Consider the following 13,849-nt stretch of genomic DNA (forward strand, 5'->3'; position numbering starts at 1 on the left):
TGCTGCTCTGTCCTCCCCAATTTAGGGTTGAAAAATAATCTGTAGCTAAATGAACTGTGTCACGCTTTGCCTACCGTGACCATTATGTAAACTACCAGTGCTTTTGAGTGTATCCAGGTTCTAATGAGTACATGAAAATTAAAGCATAGTAATTTAGCTTCAAATGGAAAATTTGCAATTTAGTAAGTTCTACAGAAGAGAAATATCCTCAAGCAGTTGTTTTGCAACCAGTGTTACAGTGATATTGTTTTAATTGATTATTAATTTGGCTGTCAAACTTGCTGTGCAGGAAAGTGAGAGGGCCAGTAACTAAGTATATTTATTTCTTTTTTTTGTGTATTTAGCTAGCTTTTTTTAGAAATAGAAAGAGAATACATTTGTGGACGTGACTTTGTGGGCTGGTGGCCGCTGATTAGTTGCTGATTAGCAAAAGTGACAGTTTTAGCCGCATGCTTCCCCCCCTTTTTTTTTTGTATGAAATCCTGCAGTGTTGTGGAAGGAATTGAAATAGCATGAGATCAATTCCATTGCAAAATGGTGGGGGATTTTTCTTGCTTGTCTTTTAAGCACTACTTTTTAATGTGCAAGTATGATTAATTTTTTTTCTTGAGTTCTAGCAGTTTTGTGCATCATTTCATAAGGCGGCTAGGTTGACCACTGATGAGCAATCTCGTGTTGATGCTAGGCTGGCTTAAACTGTTTTGTCCTGTTGTGGCTTTGGGAAAAGAGTTAGATCTAGTCTCCTTTAATGTTCATCAGCCACAGATTGCTTACACCAGCTTTTTGCGGCTGCCCATGATGGATTAAATGGCTACTTTGTGAATTAATCTGAGGAACCAGCTCTCCATCCCGTCTCTAAAGACCTTTAGGGAGTCGGGGAAGATGCACTCGTAAAGGATGGTCAAATGTCTCCTGTGCCCCGGTGGCACCTGCAGTTTGTGGCCAACTGGGCACTGGCACGGGCTGAGCGGTATGTTTCTCCATGTATGCTGGCCCCTGTAGGTTAAACTCTACTCCACTTCTGAGGCTGGCTTTGGGACCTAGTCCATCCACCTTCCCCCTTATCTCTTGACCAGGATGACTGCTTTTCCCAGAAGACCATCAGTATTGGCCCAGGGCTGAGCTGAAGCTTGGGATTAGCTCTCCAGAGCTCAACTGCAGCAGCAAAACTTCCACGTACTAAATGCTTTTATTATTTTTCCACTGCAAACCCTGTATGTCTTATGGTTTCATTTACTTTGATTTACTTTGATTAAAATATTCCTCAACGCCACCCCCCCCCCAAGCCCCAAAACCCCACTTGCCTGTGAATAACTAATGTGAAAATAAACATCACAGTCTTTTATTCTGGAAGCTGACAAGTTTGACAGTGGTTAAATGGAAAGGATACATTAAAGATGAGAGAGGAACCACAAGCAGATCTTTGAGGAGTAACAAGAGGCGTGTGTGTGTACAGTGTCGAACTGATGCAAAGTACGCGTTGCCTAAAACCCTCCTCAGCCTCTGTATGGAATGGGTTTCTTCTCAAGAGATTTTGGCTTGTTTTTGTCAATCTTTGAATTACCTTTTTTTTCCTTTTGTTACTCATGGAACTTTTGTGTGTTTTCTTTTTTGGCATCAAGTTACATGTCAGTTCTTCTTGAAAGCTTTTTTTTACTTAACATAATAACTTGTGTTAGTAGAAATAATTTGGCTTTTAGAGCGTGGGAATTGTAGAAGACTTACTTTCCTGCCTTTTCCATAATGATTTGAGTAGCTTGTACGTTCACTTTTTTAGCTGAATTAAAAATTGGTTAAATACTGTCCGCAGAGCAACATGCAGAGTTTTTCTGTATACATGGTAGACTGTCCTGTGATAGTGCTGTGGTAAAGTTTTGGGTTAATTCTGAGGCTTTCATTTCTCTGTATTAAGAGAAATCACAAACCTAGCGGTACTTTCAGTTCAAAGTCACATTGTAAAAGTCACCAAACTATAAGTGACATAAAAGACTGACGTTCATTTGCTGCCTGTAGAATATTTGAAGGCACTCTTTAAGAATCACAGAAACCGTGTCTGAATTTTTCAACTTCTCTATGTTTTCTGTTAGCTTCCATGACAGATTTCACAGGATGTTTTGCATACTCAGATTCGTTGTTGTAACTTTATAGGTAGTGCAGCTTGTTTCCTCTTTAGATTTTAACAGTGTACATAAAGGAAGACTGTATAGCTCAAAGACCAGAAATAGGTGGAGGTCTCAGGGCAAGTGTATTAATTAAGCTACATTTAATTTTTTTTTCATTAAAATGGTTGGATTCACGTTAAATGTTCATTTTAACAAAGATGTTCAAGCTAAACAGATTACTATTACGTAGCATCTCCACCATAAAAATTACCCTCTACTCCAAAGTTCAAAGAGGGATTTCAGCAAACATTTTTGAAATAAAGCATGTGTACCAAACAATTCCGAAAAGAGAAATAAGCTCTTACTGCAGAGTCTAAAGGTGGATTCACTCTGATGTTTCTCTGTTAACCTTGTGTTGTTTGTCTTACTGTACATTCTCTCACTAAGAGACAACCAAAATAAACTTTTTATTTTTTGCTAATTAAAAGAAGCTTTCTTCATGTATATTTCCAAATTCTAAAACTTTCTATTTAATTTAGTTCCTTTTCACGCCGTCTTCTTAAAAATGAGAAAACCTCACTTAATTAAGTCATGTACTCACACATGTACACATACGTGTATCTAATTTTGAACAGATGAGCTAACTGTTGTGGATGGAAAGTAGAATAGCTGTCAGTAGCAATTAAAAATAATAATGTCTATTCTCCCACGTACGAATGTATCCTAGATGGTGCCACATGTGCTCAGGCAGCAAGAACAGCTAGCCCTACTATGGGACAGGCAGAAAAACTAAAGCGAAAACTTGCAGATCTTGGGTAAGCATTTTGTTATTAAAATTTTTTTTTAATTAAAAGAGATGATTGAAAGTAAAATTTCAGAGGTGCTTTCTAATGTTTTCTGATATTGTTGTAGGGCTCCCTTGAGAAGGAGTTCAAACAAGGGAAAGAAGCGGAAAGAGAAAGACGCTGTTAGGGTGACCTGTGGCAGTAGGTATGGGTAAAAGATTGAGGATGCAAGAAATGTTATGCCAAAAACACTGGAAAAACTGAATCATCCTAGCAAATGAACACATTAACAGTCCCACTACCTTCTTCTTATAAATAAATTTTAAGTTTTGAAGCCAACTTCTGATCTTACAATCTTAAATTTTTTAACAAACAGAAAACTAACAAATATTCTAAAATATTTTAAGATATTTATCATATCCAGTGCCAGTACTACTGTTGTGTCCGCTGATGGGATTTGCAGAGGTAGGTTACTGGAGCTGACCCACCAGATGCACATGTAGAAGGTTAACAAGACCCTTGATCCAGATATCTTGACACAATTCCACACAGTTTTTGAAAAAAGCCCCCAGCGTGAGGATGGGCAGCAGGCCTTCACTGCAGCTTCGCTGTACTCGCTTCAGAAATCCTTCTAGAAGGGTTTGTTTCTGAAAAAGAATACCATAAATTGAAAGGATAACGGAAAAATACTGGCTGAATTGGCTGTGTCACCAGCTCTCAGGAAAAGAATTGTGAGTTGCTTGTGAGATCTGATGAGACAGCATCTCCAGCATCTGCACTCTAAATAAATAAATGAACATTGAAAATGGCCGACAGCAGTCTTTTCTGCAAAAGCTAGTGTAGATTTTTATTGAAGGTCTGTCCTCATGTACTGGTGAGTCCAACGAGATCACAGCTCAGGGAGGTGAGATCTGGTTCCAAGTTCAAAAGACAAGCATTCAGTTAAATGTCAGAAATGCCAGGCAAACATTCTAACAAGTCTAAAAAGGACGTATCAACTCCCAAACTCGCCGAACATAAAATAATGCAAAAGAAAGCCTACACCATAAAAGAGCAATCTAAGTAAGCAAGCTTTGAATGGTATTTGGAAAGACTTTGTGATTGAAAACCAGTGTGTAGAAATTTGTGAAGTGTTGCTTACATTCTAATGTATAGACCCGCAGTGACAACTATAATACCTAGTTCCTTAAAATCCTAGAAGCAGAAGAAACCTCAGATTTCTAGCTTAGCCCTTCAGGCACACTGCATTGAATTATGATGTTCTGCCTCAGCATACATTTTTGTCCTGCAAATACCTGCCAAAATTCTTAGTGCGTGCTAGTCCCCTCTTTGCTGGTGTCAGTAAAACTGTATCAGTTAGTGCAATTGGCGTATCTGCTTATCATGTGCCCTGTAATTAGTAATATTTATTGTAGTGTTTCCCTAGTGAAAGAAAGAGATTTATAAAAACAAATTTTCTGCACTTATGTGTATCTCTAAGGCAGCTAGTGTCCTTAGTGCTCCCAGGTAGCATTTTAATACAAGGAGGTACAAGGAGGAAAATATGAATATATACTTGTTTGTAAGAAGCAGACCTTATGACACTTGTTATTTTCTTATACTAACGTAGTATGTTATCTAGTGGACTTCACAGATGTCTGTATCTTTTTTTGAGGGAATAGATCTCAGAGCAGAAAGATCAGTTGCTTACTTGACCATACAGTGAATCAGTAATTTGTATGATTTGTTTGATAGCTTTTCATTTTCTCAACTGAATTTTTCTGAGTTTGGATACAGATATTGGAAACAAAGTTTAATGCTGTTTTCAGTCTCAGAACTCATAAGCATTTATAATTCTCGCTGTGCCTCTGTAAACTGGAGTGTGATTACTGCAGTATAACTTTTTAAAGACCTGTTGTCATTTCCTTTGTTACTTACTGCAAATAATTTGCCTCCGAAGAAATGTGAGGAGGCTTTCTGTATAGCCCAAAACTGACTAAGTTCTTTGAAAGAAGGAAAATGATGATGAGAAGACAGCGTCCTATTATAATTTTTTATGTCCATTCGAGTGACTGATTAATGTAGCATTAATCATGTTGTCAGATGGATGTTCCATGCATTATTTTACCGTTGCCAAAAAATAGCACTCAGATGTTTAGAAGAAAATCCTAGTTTATTTCTTGAGGCTACTACTATTTATTTTACATAAATACAAAATGCCCCCCTTTCAGCAGAAAGACTAGAAAGCATGTGTTCCCCTGCATGGAAATAAGTGAGTTGGGCAGCATCATTTTTTTTTTGTTGTTTTTTCTGCTTTCAAGCAGAAGACCTGAACGTGAGAGAGGGTGTAGTCTGAACAGAGAGATCTACCAGCCAAAGGGAGAGAGGATTCTTCTTTTATTTCCTCGACTGGGGAGCCGTTCATTCATATTTGAAAGTGAAGTTGAAGGTGGGATGGACAAAATATTATTTTCCCGTATTAAAAATGCTTCGACAAAACTCTCCTGTCCAGAGTGCTGAGGAAGTTAATTTGGGGATATAGTTTTAGGTGATTTGCAAGTGTTAGGAATGCATCTGGAGTTGATTAGTTCAAAAAGACTTCTCCAAGCAACTTAAACTCTTGTCAACCTTAGGATCTAAATAGTGTTTAAGTTAAGACAAATGTAAAATCATCAGCAAAATCTTGTATACATATGAGAGAAGTATGGCTATTTGAAATGTTAGGCTGTAAGTATCTGGCGGATACAGTTTAAATACAGAAAAGAGACTTCACAATATACAGAGCTGGTGATTATGTTAATAATGATTTAGAAGCTGTCCAGAAGGTAGAAGTTGAGGGAGACTTACATAATTGTGTTTTACTGTTGGCTTCTAAGAGCTTTAGAAATTTCAAGCCCTGAAACAGATTTTATTAGCATAAATATATACATTGATATAAATAATACATCAAATTGTATATAGAGAATGTGATGTATTCATGAATTATTTGGGGCAGATACTTTCACCAGTTATTTTTCGTTTACAGACTGTACTGTTGACATGATACAAATACTTACCTAATAATTCAGACATTTTGTTTTGTAACTGTTATGTTTTCCTTGATCACAGTATCTACTGCAATATGTGTTATTACAAAGATAAAAGGTGATAGTATCGCCTAGGCATGTCTTTCTTTTTTTCCTATAGTCATGTTTTTCAAATCAAGTTCTCTGTCAGTATTTATCCCTTATACCAAGGACCATCTACGTAGATGGATACAGACGCGCAGTTCATTCTGCCTGTGCTCCAAATCCAAGCTAGACCTGTCTGGAAACCGGAACTTGCTTGGGTCGGTGCTGAGTCTAGTCTGTTTAATTATGCTGAGATACCCCTGTGGCTCTGAAATGTACCAACACAGCTCTGTAGCTTCTGGACTGGAGCTGGTTCACATCCAAGTAGTGGGAGCACAGGCATTTTGAGTTGGTTTCCATCTCTGTTTGTTGGGTATATGTCACCTGAGACAGCTTGAATTTAAAACAAAACAACAAAAACCTTTTTTGTCTTTGCTGAAAGAGATTTCAAGGATGCCACTACCAGCTGCATGCCATTGTGTTCTTTAGTCACAGTTACACAGAAAGTCACTGTTTACAATTAGCCACCTCTTTAGAATTTTTATTTTATACTCTAACACAGATTCCTACTCTTTTCTCTTAAACAGGACCACCAGAGAGATGCTGCAGAAATCAGCAAATACGAAACCCTTATTAGAACGATCCTCCTCTCTCCCACGTTGTGTGCCATTCACGTGGTATGGAGAGAGTAACAGGGGATCCCACTCCTCTTCTAGCAACCTGCCATCACCTACCAGCTCTACTGAACCTTCTTCTGAAAATATAAGTCCAGCAAAAAAAGGGGCAAAGGTAGAAAATAAAAACGACCTTATTCCCACTGTGTTGAGTGGTATAATTGGCTTAATGTTTCTGGAGAAAGAGAAGACCAATATGTTAATACTGCAATAAACAGCGCATGATGTTCATTGTGCAGTAAAAGCTCATGTGAACAGCCCATCTCTGTCACTGTACCATTCCACATTCTACCTTTGTACTCTGTCTTTCTCTTAATGTACATTAATTCAGTAAAGTAGATGTGGTGTGCTGTACTGTACCAAAAACAAGTGGTGCCAGTGGAAATTAGCATTTGGATCCACAGAACAAATGCTAGATTTGTGTATTCGATTGTATATATTTTTCTGCATCCTTCCGGACTGAATACCTACCCATGTTTAATGTATAAATGGGATGTTTGCAAGTGATGAAGAAATGTTGTATGCTGTCAGTCATTTGCCTTTTTTTCCCCCAATAATAAAATATGCTTGTCATGCATGCTGGATGTTGGACTTAATTCCATATATGAAGATCTTCGAACTAAAAATATGAAGTATTACAATTTAATACATCTGTGTGATTCTTTTCTATATGCATGAATGTTTCAGCATGTAACTCATTAAATAACCCTTAGTTACAGTAATATACTTAGCTTTTTCATGTTGTTTATTATCACTTCTGTAAAATATTTATCTGTCTGTATGCTCTTATGACTTCTAGCAATTTACTTTTTATATGGCTCTGGGAAAAAACCGTAAATGGTTCTGATTCTTATATTCACGAATTTGAGTGATAATCAGAAATCTGCTCTCTCCTTCTTCTACAAGACACACACATGCACATACATAATAGCAGTTTTTACAGGCATTTCTTATGCTTTTGGTGCCATAAGCTCTAAGTGTCTTACCATGCAGCAGCAAGCTGTGCGAGATCGCAGTTGTGGTATGAAAAAAGAATGACGTTGCGTTATATGGTAGGGAGACCAATACAAGGTTGACCTGCCCAAATCAAACTGATAGAGAAGACCACAGACAAAATCTGTGAAGGTAAAAATAAACTAATCCGTTACCGTTTTTAGAAGAAAGATGAGGGTTAGACATGTAGATCCTATTTATGCCTTTAGAGAACATTTTTTTAAAAGTAACTTTCAATGGGGAAAAAAACCAACCCTTTTGCAGTTATTATTAGGTTGATAAGGTGGTTTTATTTTGTTTTTCTTTGTCCTGCTCCCTCATTATTTTTATTATTAGCAGGCCTTGACTATCTTGCTTTTTTCCACAGAAATTTTAAGAGACTAAAATGAATCAAGACTGGTACTTACACAAGATGAAAGAACAGTCAGAGCATTAAAAAAAAAGAAAAAGAGATTCACACTACAGGAAGTAGAGCTGTAAAGCTCCTTGCCTATGAATGCTGTAGAGGCTAACGCTTACTCACAAGGAAAGCTGCTCAGGTGTCCTAGTCCTCTGTAAAGAAATGGGAAAAGCAGAACATTCTGAATTCTAAAAGTAGATGTAAGAAAACTGAGCACAAAAGCTTTTTGATGTTCTCTGTGAAGTTTGTAAGTTCTTAAGCTAACGGTGTCTGTACTGCAATTTAGATTTTTAAAGCATGGTGTGATGTCGCTTTTCTCTGGGATTTCCAGCAAAACTAAGGGGATCAAGACTTGGTGTCCTTGCTTTCAGAAAAGAGAGCTCAAATACCTTTTGAGGCATAAAAGGATAAAGTAGTATTTTTTTATTTTCTTTTTGGTTTTGAATGGTATGAATGGTGTTTGGATCCATTTTTTTAAATTGAATATCAGAAGTGAATTGAATTTGCTATTCAATTAGGTGTTATATTAAAATAGACACCAGAGGTCTCAGTAGACGGTAGAGGTCTCAATATGAACTGTATTTTCAATTTAAATATTAGATGTCCTTAATTTTTTGTTTGTTTGTTTTATTATTGTTCTCAGATCAGACTGTTTCACTCTAATGGAAAATACTTGTTATTTTTTATATTCTTCAGATGGTGATTTCACTTTATTGCTAGAAAAAATGTGCATGCTTTTGCTATTCTTTGCTATGAAATGTGATGTTTGTCATTACATACTTAAGACAAAACAGTGTTTGTTTTATGGTTTTTGTTTCAGTGAATAATAGTTGATATCACAAGACCTCTTTTACCTTCAATTCATTTTTTTTCTAAAGGTATAAATGAAAAGGGAAGATCCTTTCACTTTTCTAGGAGATTATTTGGGACTCAGAAATGGATTTACAGGATATTCTCCTTGTTCTTTCAATAGCAGTTTTAACTTCTCTCTGACAATTAAGCCTCTGTCCTAGTCTTTGTGCTACTGCGTGTGCCTATGCTTGTCCTAAATATGTGAAGAACAGTAAAATGATATTGATGAACCAGTGGAAGCAATAATTTAGCATCAGGATGGTAGCCAACATCTGTAAGGGAAGTCTGGAAATTGCTTACAAACCCTTTTGTTATTCATTGAGACATTAAGCTGGCAACAATGTCTCATAAAATACGTAGTGGTAAAAATATTGCATATTCTATAAATCATTAACAGTGCTGAAGATTAAGATTCATCATGTATGTTCTCACTGGTCTGAGGAATGATCGAAAGCGCTCCTAAACTATGCCAACCTGGAGGACAAAAAGAAAATTTCCCTTTTAGATACACATCTGAGATCATTTGTTCATTCTAACTCATCTTTTTCTCTACAGAATTTCACATTCAACGATGACTTCAGTCCCAGCAGCACAAGTTCAGCTGATTTGAGTGGTTTAGGAGCAGAACCCAAAACCCCAGGTTTCTCGCACTCCTTAGTACTGTCATCAGATGAGGTATGCTGATGAAATTGTTTAAGGTGGGAAATAGTTGTCTTTCTCTAATGGCATTTTTCTTGATAATTACTGTAATAGTAAAGGGGGGGGAGGGGGAGGCTTAGGGAATAGAAAGGGAGAAGAACCCGTAATGGGAGATTATATTTTTTCTTCATATGATAATCATTTGAAGTAAAGGTCCTTTGGTATTATCATAGGAAAGCAAAATGCTTTTGGTTTCCTGTGAGATGCTGTATCCTCTCACATTTTAATACGCACTTCCTACATTTTAAATATGTACGTGTGAACCTATATGCATATATACTAAAGTAGGCATAATTAAGATAATTTTGAGATAATAAAGATACAGTATAGGTGGCTAAATGTAGCTGAAGTGTAAGGCGCCTTCCCTAGACTAATTTTTACCCTGGCATACTAAAATGATAATGACTTGTACATGTATTTTCTGTACATTACCACACCTGAAAGTATATCTAGTGGTTAGAATGTGTATGTGTTAATCCAGTCCGCATTCTCTTTGTGCTTGCTTTGCGTATACACAGTGGTTTGAATTCAGTTCTACCAAACTAGATTTTTTTGGAACACTGATAGTGTGCAAAAGGTTTCATAATCCTACAAATTGGTGACAGAACTGAATTGAATATGATATTTTGAAAATATATCTCTAAAATATTAGCTCTGTAGTTTGACAGCAGCTGATACTGCGTCTCGTTGACTCAGGAAACCTGTGTCTTTGTTCTCCTACAAGCACTGAATAAGAACTTAATATTTTTCACTTGAGATTTGAGCCAGTAGTTTTTCTAGTGAGGAAAACCTCGAAATACCTGTTTCTTTTCTTTCTCTCTTCCTTTTCCTTTTCCTTTTCCTTTTTTTTTCTTCTTTTCCTTTTCCAATTTCTTTCTCTTTCTCTCTCTCTCTCTTTCTCTCTCTCTTTTTCTCTTTCTCCTTCTTTTTCTCTTTTTCTTTTTTTATAACACTTAAGTTTGTTACTGTTGCTTCCTGCATGCTTTGCATAGGTTTAAATAGACAGCTGTTCTGTGCAACCCCTTTTGCCAATATGCAAGTCTACAAGACCAACTATTCTATAGAGGTTACTTACTGCAGATAGTAAAAGACAGACAGTTGCAAGAACCATAGTACAGTAGTAGACAGGAGTTTGTAGATTGTTTGAATTACTGAAAACAACAAAGTAATCATTTATTTAGTATTAATACTATCTTGACAACACGTTTCAGTCTCTTACCATTTTTTATTCCCATTGTGTTATGTATTTTATTGTGACAATGCCCTGTTCCTGGTGGTATCGAATTAAAAGTTTGTCAGTGCTTCCACCTTGCTTGTTCAGCCTTCTACTTTGTTGATTCTAAAATGCTCAGTCTGAACAGATCTATAAAAGTAAATATGTCTTCTCCATCCTCTGCTGTGTACCAGATTGCAGCCTCTGACCGAGGCAGCGTGTCCAGTAGGAGCTGCTGTGGAAACCTGCCCTTACTGGGAGTTAAACTAGGATTGCTCTTTAACCTTTGATAGCGTATTGCTGCAAGCACTTCTCTGTCATTTCCACTTCTCTGGCAGATCTAACATAACTACTTGAAAGAGACAAAGGAATGAGAAGGAGAGGGTGGGGAGGGAACCCAGTTCTTGCGCTTCGTACTCCTCTAATTAAGGAGGTTTTGCTCTTGCACTTGATGCCATCAGCAAAGTTGCCATTGATTGCAGCGTTTCAAGACCAGGATCTCCAAGGGGTTTTCTTTGGCACGGTCTCAGGCTTAGCTGCCAAATCATGTGTGTGTTGAGCTTTTCAACATAACCTCTCTGCTTCTGGAAATAATTTTTTTAAAGAAATCTCTTTATTTTTGAGTAGCCATATCCGTTTGCAAATCTTAGTGCTGCCCTTGCCTGAACTCTTACTTGCTGTTACATGTTCTGTATTTTGTTTCTATAATGCTTTTCTTTTCCATTTCTTTGTTGCTCCCTCACTCAGAGCCTGGATATGATTGATGATGAGGTGAGATACTAGTGAGCTGTTTGTGGTGAATTGTGTGACCATGGCGTGGCAATGTATTGTCTCATTTGCAGATTTACATTTCTTGCTTTACTGCGTTGCGTGGCAAATCCCCTTGTTTAAGCACAATGCACAGATGTCACTGGCTCCTCTCGCCTTGTCTTCAGTACCCCTCTCCTTTCTGCTGAGAGTTTTCAAGGCCATAGCAAATTGCATTTTTTGTGGTGTGTTGGAAAGTGGGGGAGGGTACATTTCAGACTGAAGCCACTAGGCCAAGCATCAGCTGGACTGAGCTCATGCTGGCTTTAAGAGAAGGAAACGATGGGTCTTTTTCCCATCCCTGAGAAATGGCCAGCCAGAAACTGAAACGGCTCCCAGCATCATTTAAACCAGTGTAAAAGCTGTTCTAACGTAAGACAGCTGCTGCAGCCCGTAGCAGCTGCCTTGCTTGACCAAGGGTTGAACAGAGTGGCTTTTGTTTCAGGCCCTGCTGGCATGCCCCTGGGTGAAATAAAGTGGCAGAGCGGGGGACACGGGGCTGGCTCCACCAGCTGCACAACACCGCCGAGCCCCCAGCGGCCTCTCCTAGTGCTGTTCACGTGCAGTTTTCTCAGTAGCACAGTGTGTTCAGAAAAGGGCCGAGGCTGGAGGTTCTCTGTGTTTTCTTTGCTGTTCCCTTGTGTTGTCTCATAATCTTCCACAGATAGTATCAGTCTCGCTGGCTATTTTGCGTCATCACTTTGAACTTTAGAATGGTTATCTGAGAGTTTTTTTTTTTTCCCCTGAATTTTGTGTCTGGGGAGTGGAATGCAGAATTCCCTGCATCCTTGAGAAATGTTCTAATTCAAAGGATTAAAATCTCAAGAGGGAATGGGAGCATGCCTGTATTGAATTGTGTCGCACAGCCATTTCAGTCCCCGTTTGGATTAAAAGTAACGTCAGTTCCTTCTTCTTCTTTTATTTATAAATAGACAAATACATGTATAAATTTATAAGTATTTATAAATAGAAGACTCTGTAGGTACCTTGTACCAATTCGTAGATAAACTGGGTGGATACAGATGTAATACGATGGTGCAAAATTGCTAATACATCAGTATAAAGATGGTACAGATACCTCTCCTCTGATTGCTGGTGGTTTGTACGGAAAAGTGCTGTTACTAGTCAGTGTTACCCTTTTAATAATAATGCAGCATGTTTTTGTCACAGATCCTTGATGATGGACAGTCTCCTAAACACAGTCAGTGTCAGAATCGTGCTGTTCAGGAGTGGAGCGTGCAGCAGGTTTCCCACTGGTTAACGAGCCTGAACCTTGAACAGTATGTTTCTGAGTTCAGTGCCCAAAACATTAACGGGGAGCATCTCCTTCAATTGGATGGGAGTAAGCTCAAGGTAATTGACTGTCTGGACTTGAAGAGTAACTGTATTATTTATTGTCACTTCAGATTTTAAAGGAAATAAGACTTCTGCCAGAAATTAGAGAAGCCCTGTGCATAGAGTGATGACAGACTGGAATAATAAACTCAGAGTAGATAGCCACAGCATCGCTTCACAAAATTCCCGTGCGCATTTCAGTGCAGAAGCCTCAGAAACAGAGGGCATTTGCTTTGTGAAAACTCTGGGTGAATATAATGTATCCACATTTGCATGCATTAATCATATAGCAAGCATGTACAAGTGGTATTTGCATGCACATAATTCTTATCCAGATCTGTTTTGCAAAAGGTTGTTTCACAGAAGGTAGTAAATAGAAACACATCAGAAGTAGCTACTGAAAAATGCATTACTGTGATACTGGAGGCGTAAGTTGGACAGCAATTGTGCAGTGTTAGAGCTAGATACACTTTTGATATATAAAGTGTATATTGTTTCTTGCAGTGAGAATATGAGCCTACTTTCCTCAAAAATAATTTCCGATAGGCTTTGTGGACTGCTTAGCATATCTGAAAGTCAAAGTTCTGCTGTTTCAAGTTGGGAACCCTTCCATTATGAAATTTTGTGCTGACCATTTCATTCACTCTAGGATTTTTACGAGAGTAAAAAAGACTTTTGACTAAGGGACACCAGTGGGAATTGGGAAGTCTTCTCCTACATAGACTTAGAAGACTCCAGGCAAATTGTTTAATCTTTCTGTGCCACATTTGATCAATGAAATCAATATAGTAAAACTTTGGTTGCAATGAGATCTAATTCTCTAATATTCTAGAAAGGGAAGGTATGCAAAGTACTACAGAAGTATAAAATGATGTTACTTACACTTCTGTAACGTGTCTG

At 37.8% G+C, this 13,849-nt stretch overlaps 1 protein-coding gene across 13 annotated transcripts in view; it reads left to right on the forward strand.

Annotated features, from left to right (window-relative positions):
* Window positions 1–13,849, forward strand: part of PPP1R9A (protein phosphatase 1 regulatory subunit 9A) — a 160,682-nt gene that overhangs the window by 140,020 nt on the left and 6,813 nt on the right. For 4 of the 13 annotated variants that reach the window (XM_068934881.1, XM_068934880.1, XM_068934884.1 and 1 more), the window contains exons 14-19: window positions 2,830–2,917; window positions 3,015–3,092; window positions 6,564–6,765; window positions 9,451–9,570; window positions 11,555–11,578; window positions 12,785–12,967. In XM_068934881.1, the coding sequence (XP_068790982.1) occupies window positions 2,830–2,917; window positions 3,015–3,092; window positions 6,564–6,765; window positions 9,451–9,570; window positions 11,555–11,578; window positions 12,785–12,967 (695 nt within the window). The other 9 variants (XM_068934883.1, XM_068934885.1, XM_068934887.1 and 6 more) reach the window with 6 other exon arrangements.

The sequence above is a fragment of the Struthio camelus genome, chromosome 2, assembly GCF_040807025.1.
Source record: "Struthio camelus isolate bStrCam1 chromosome 2, bStrCam1.hap1, whole genome shotgun sequence".
In the NCBI taxonomy this organism is placed as follows: domain Eukaryota; kingdom Metazoa; phylum Chordata; class Aves; order Struthioniformes; family Struthionidae; genus Struthio; species Struthio camelus.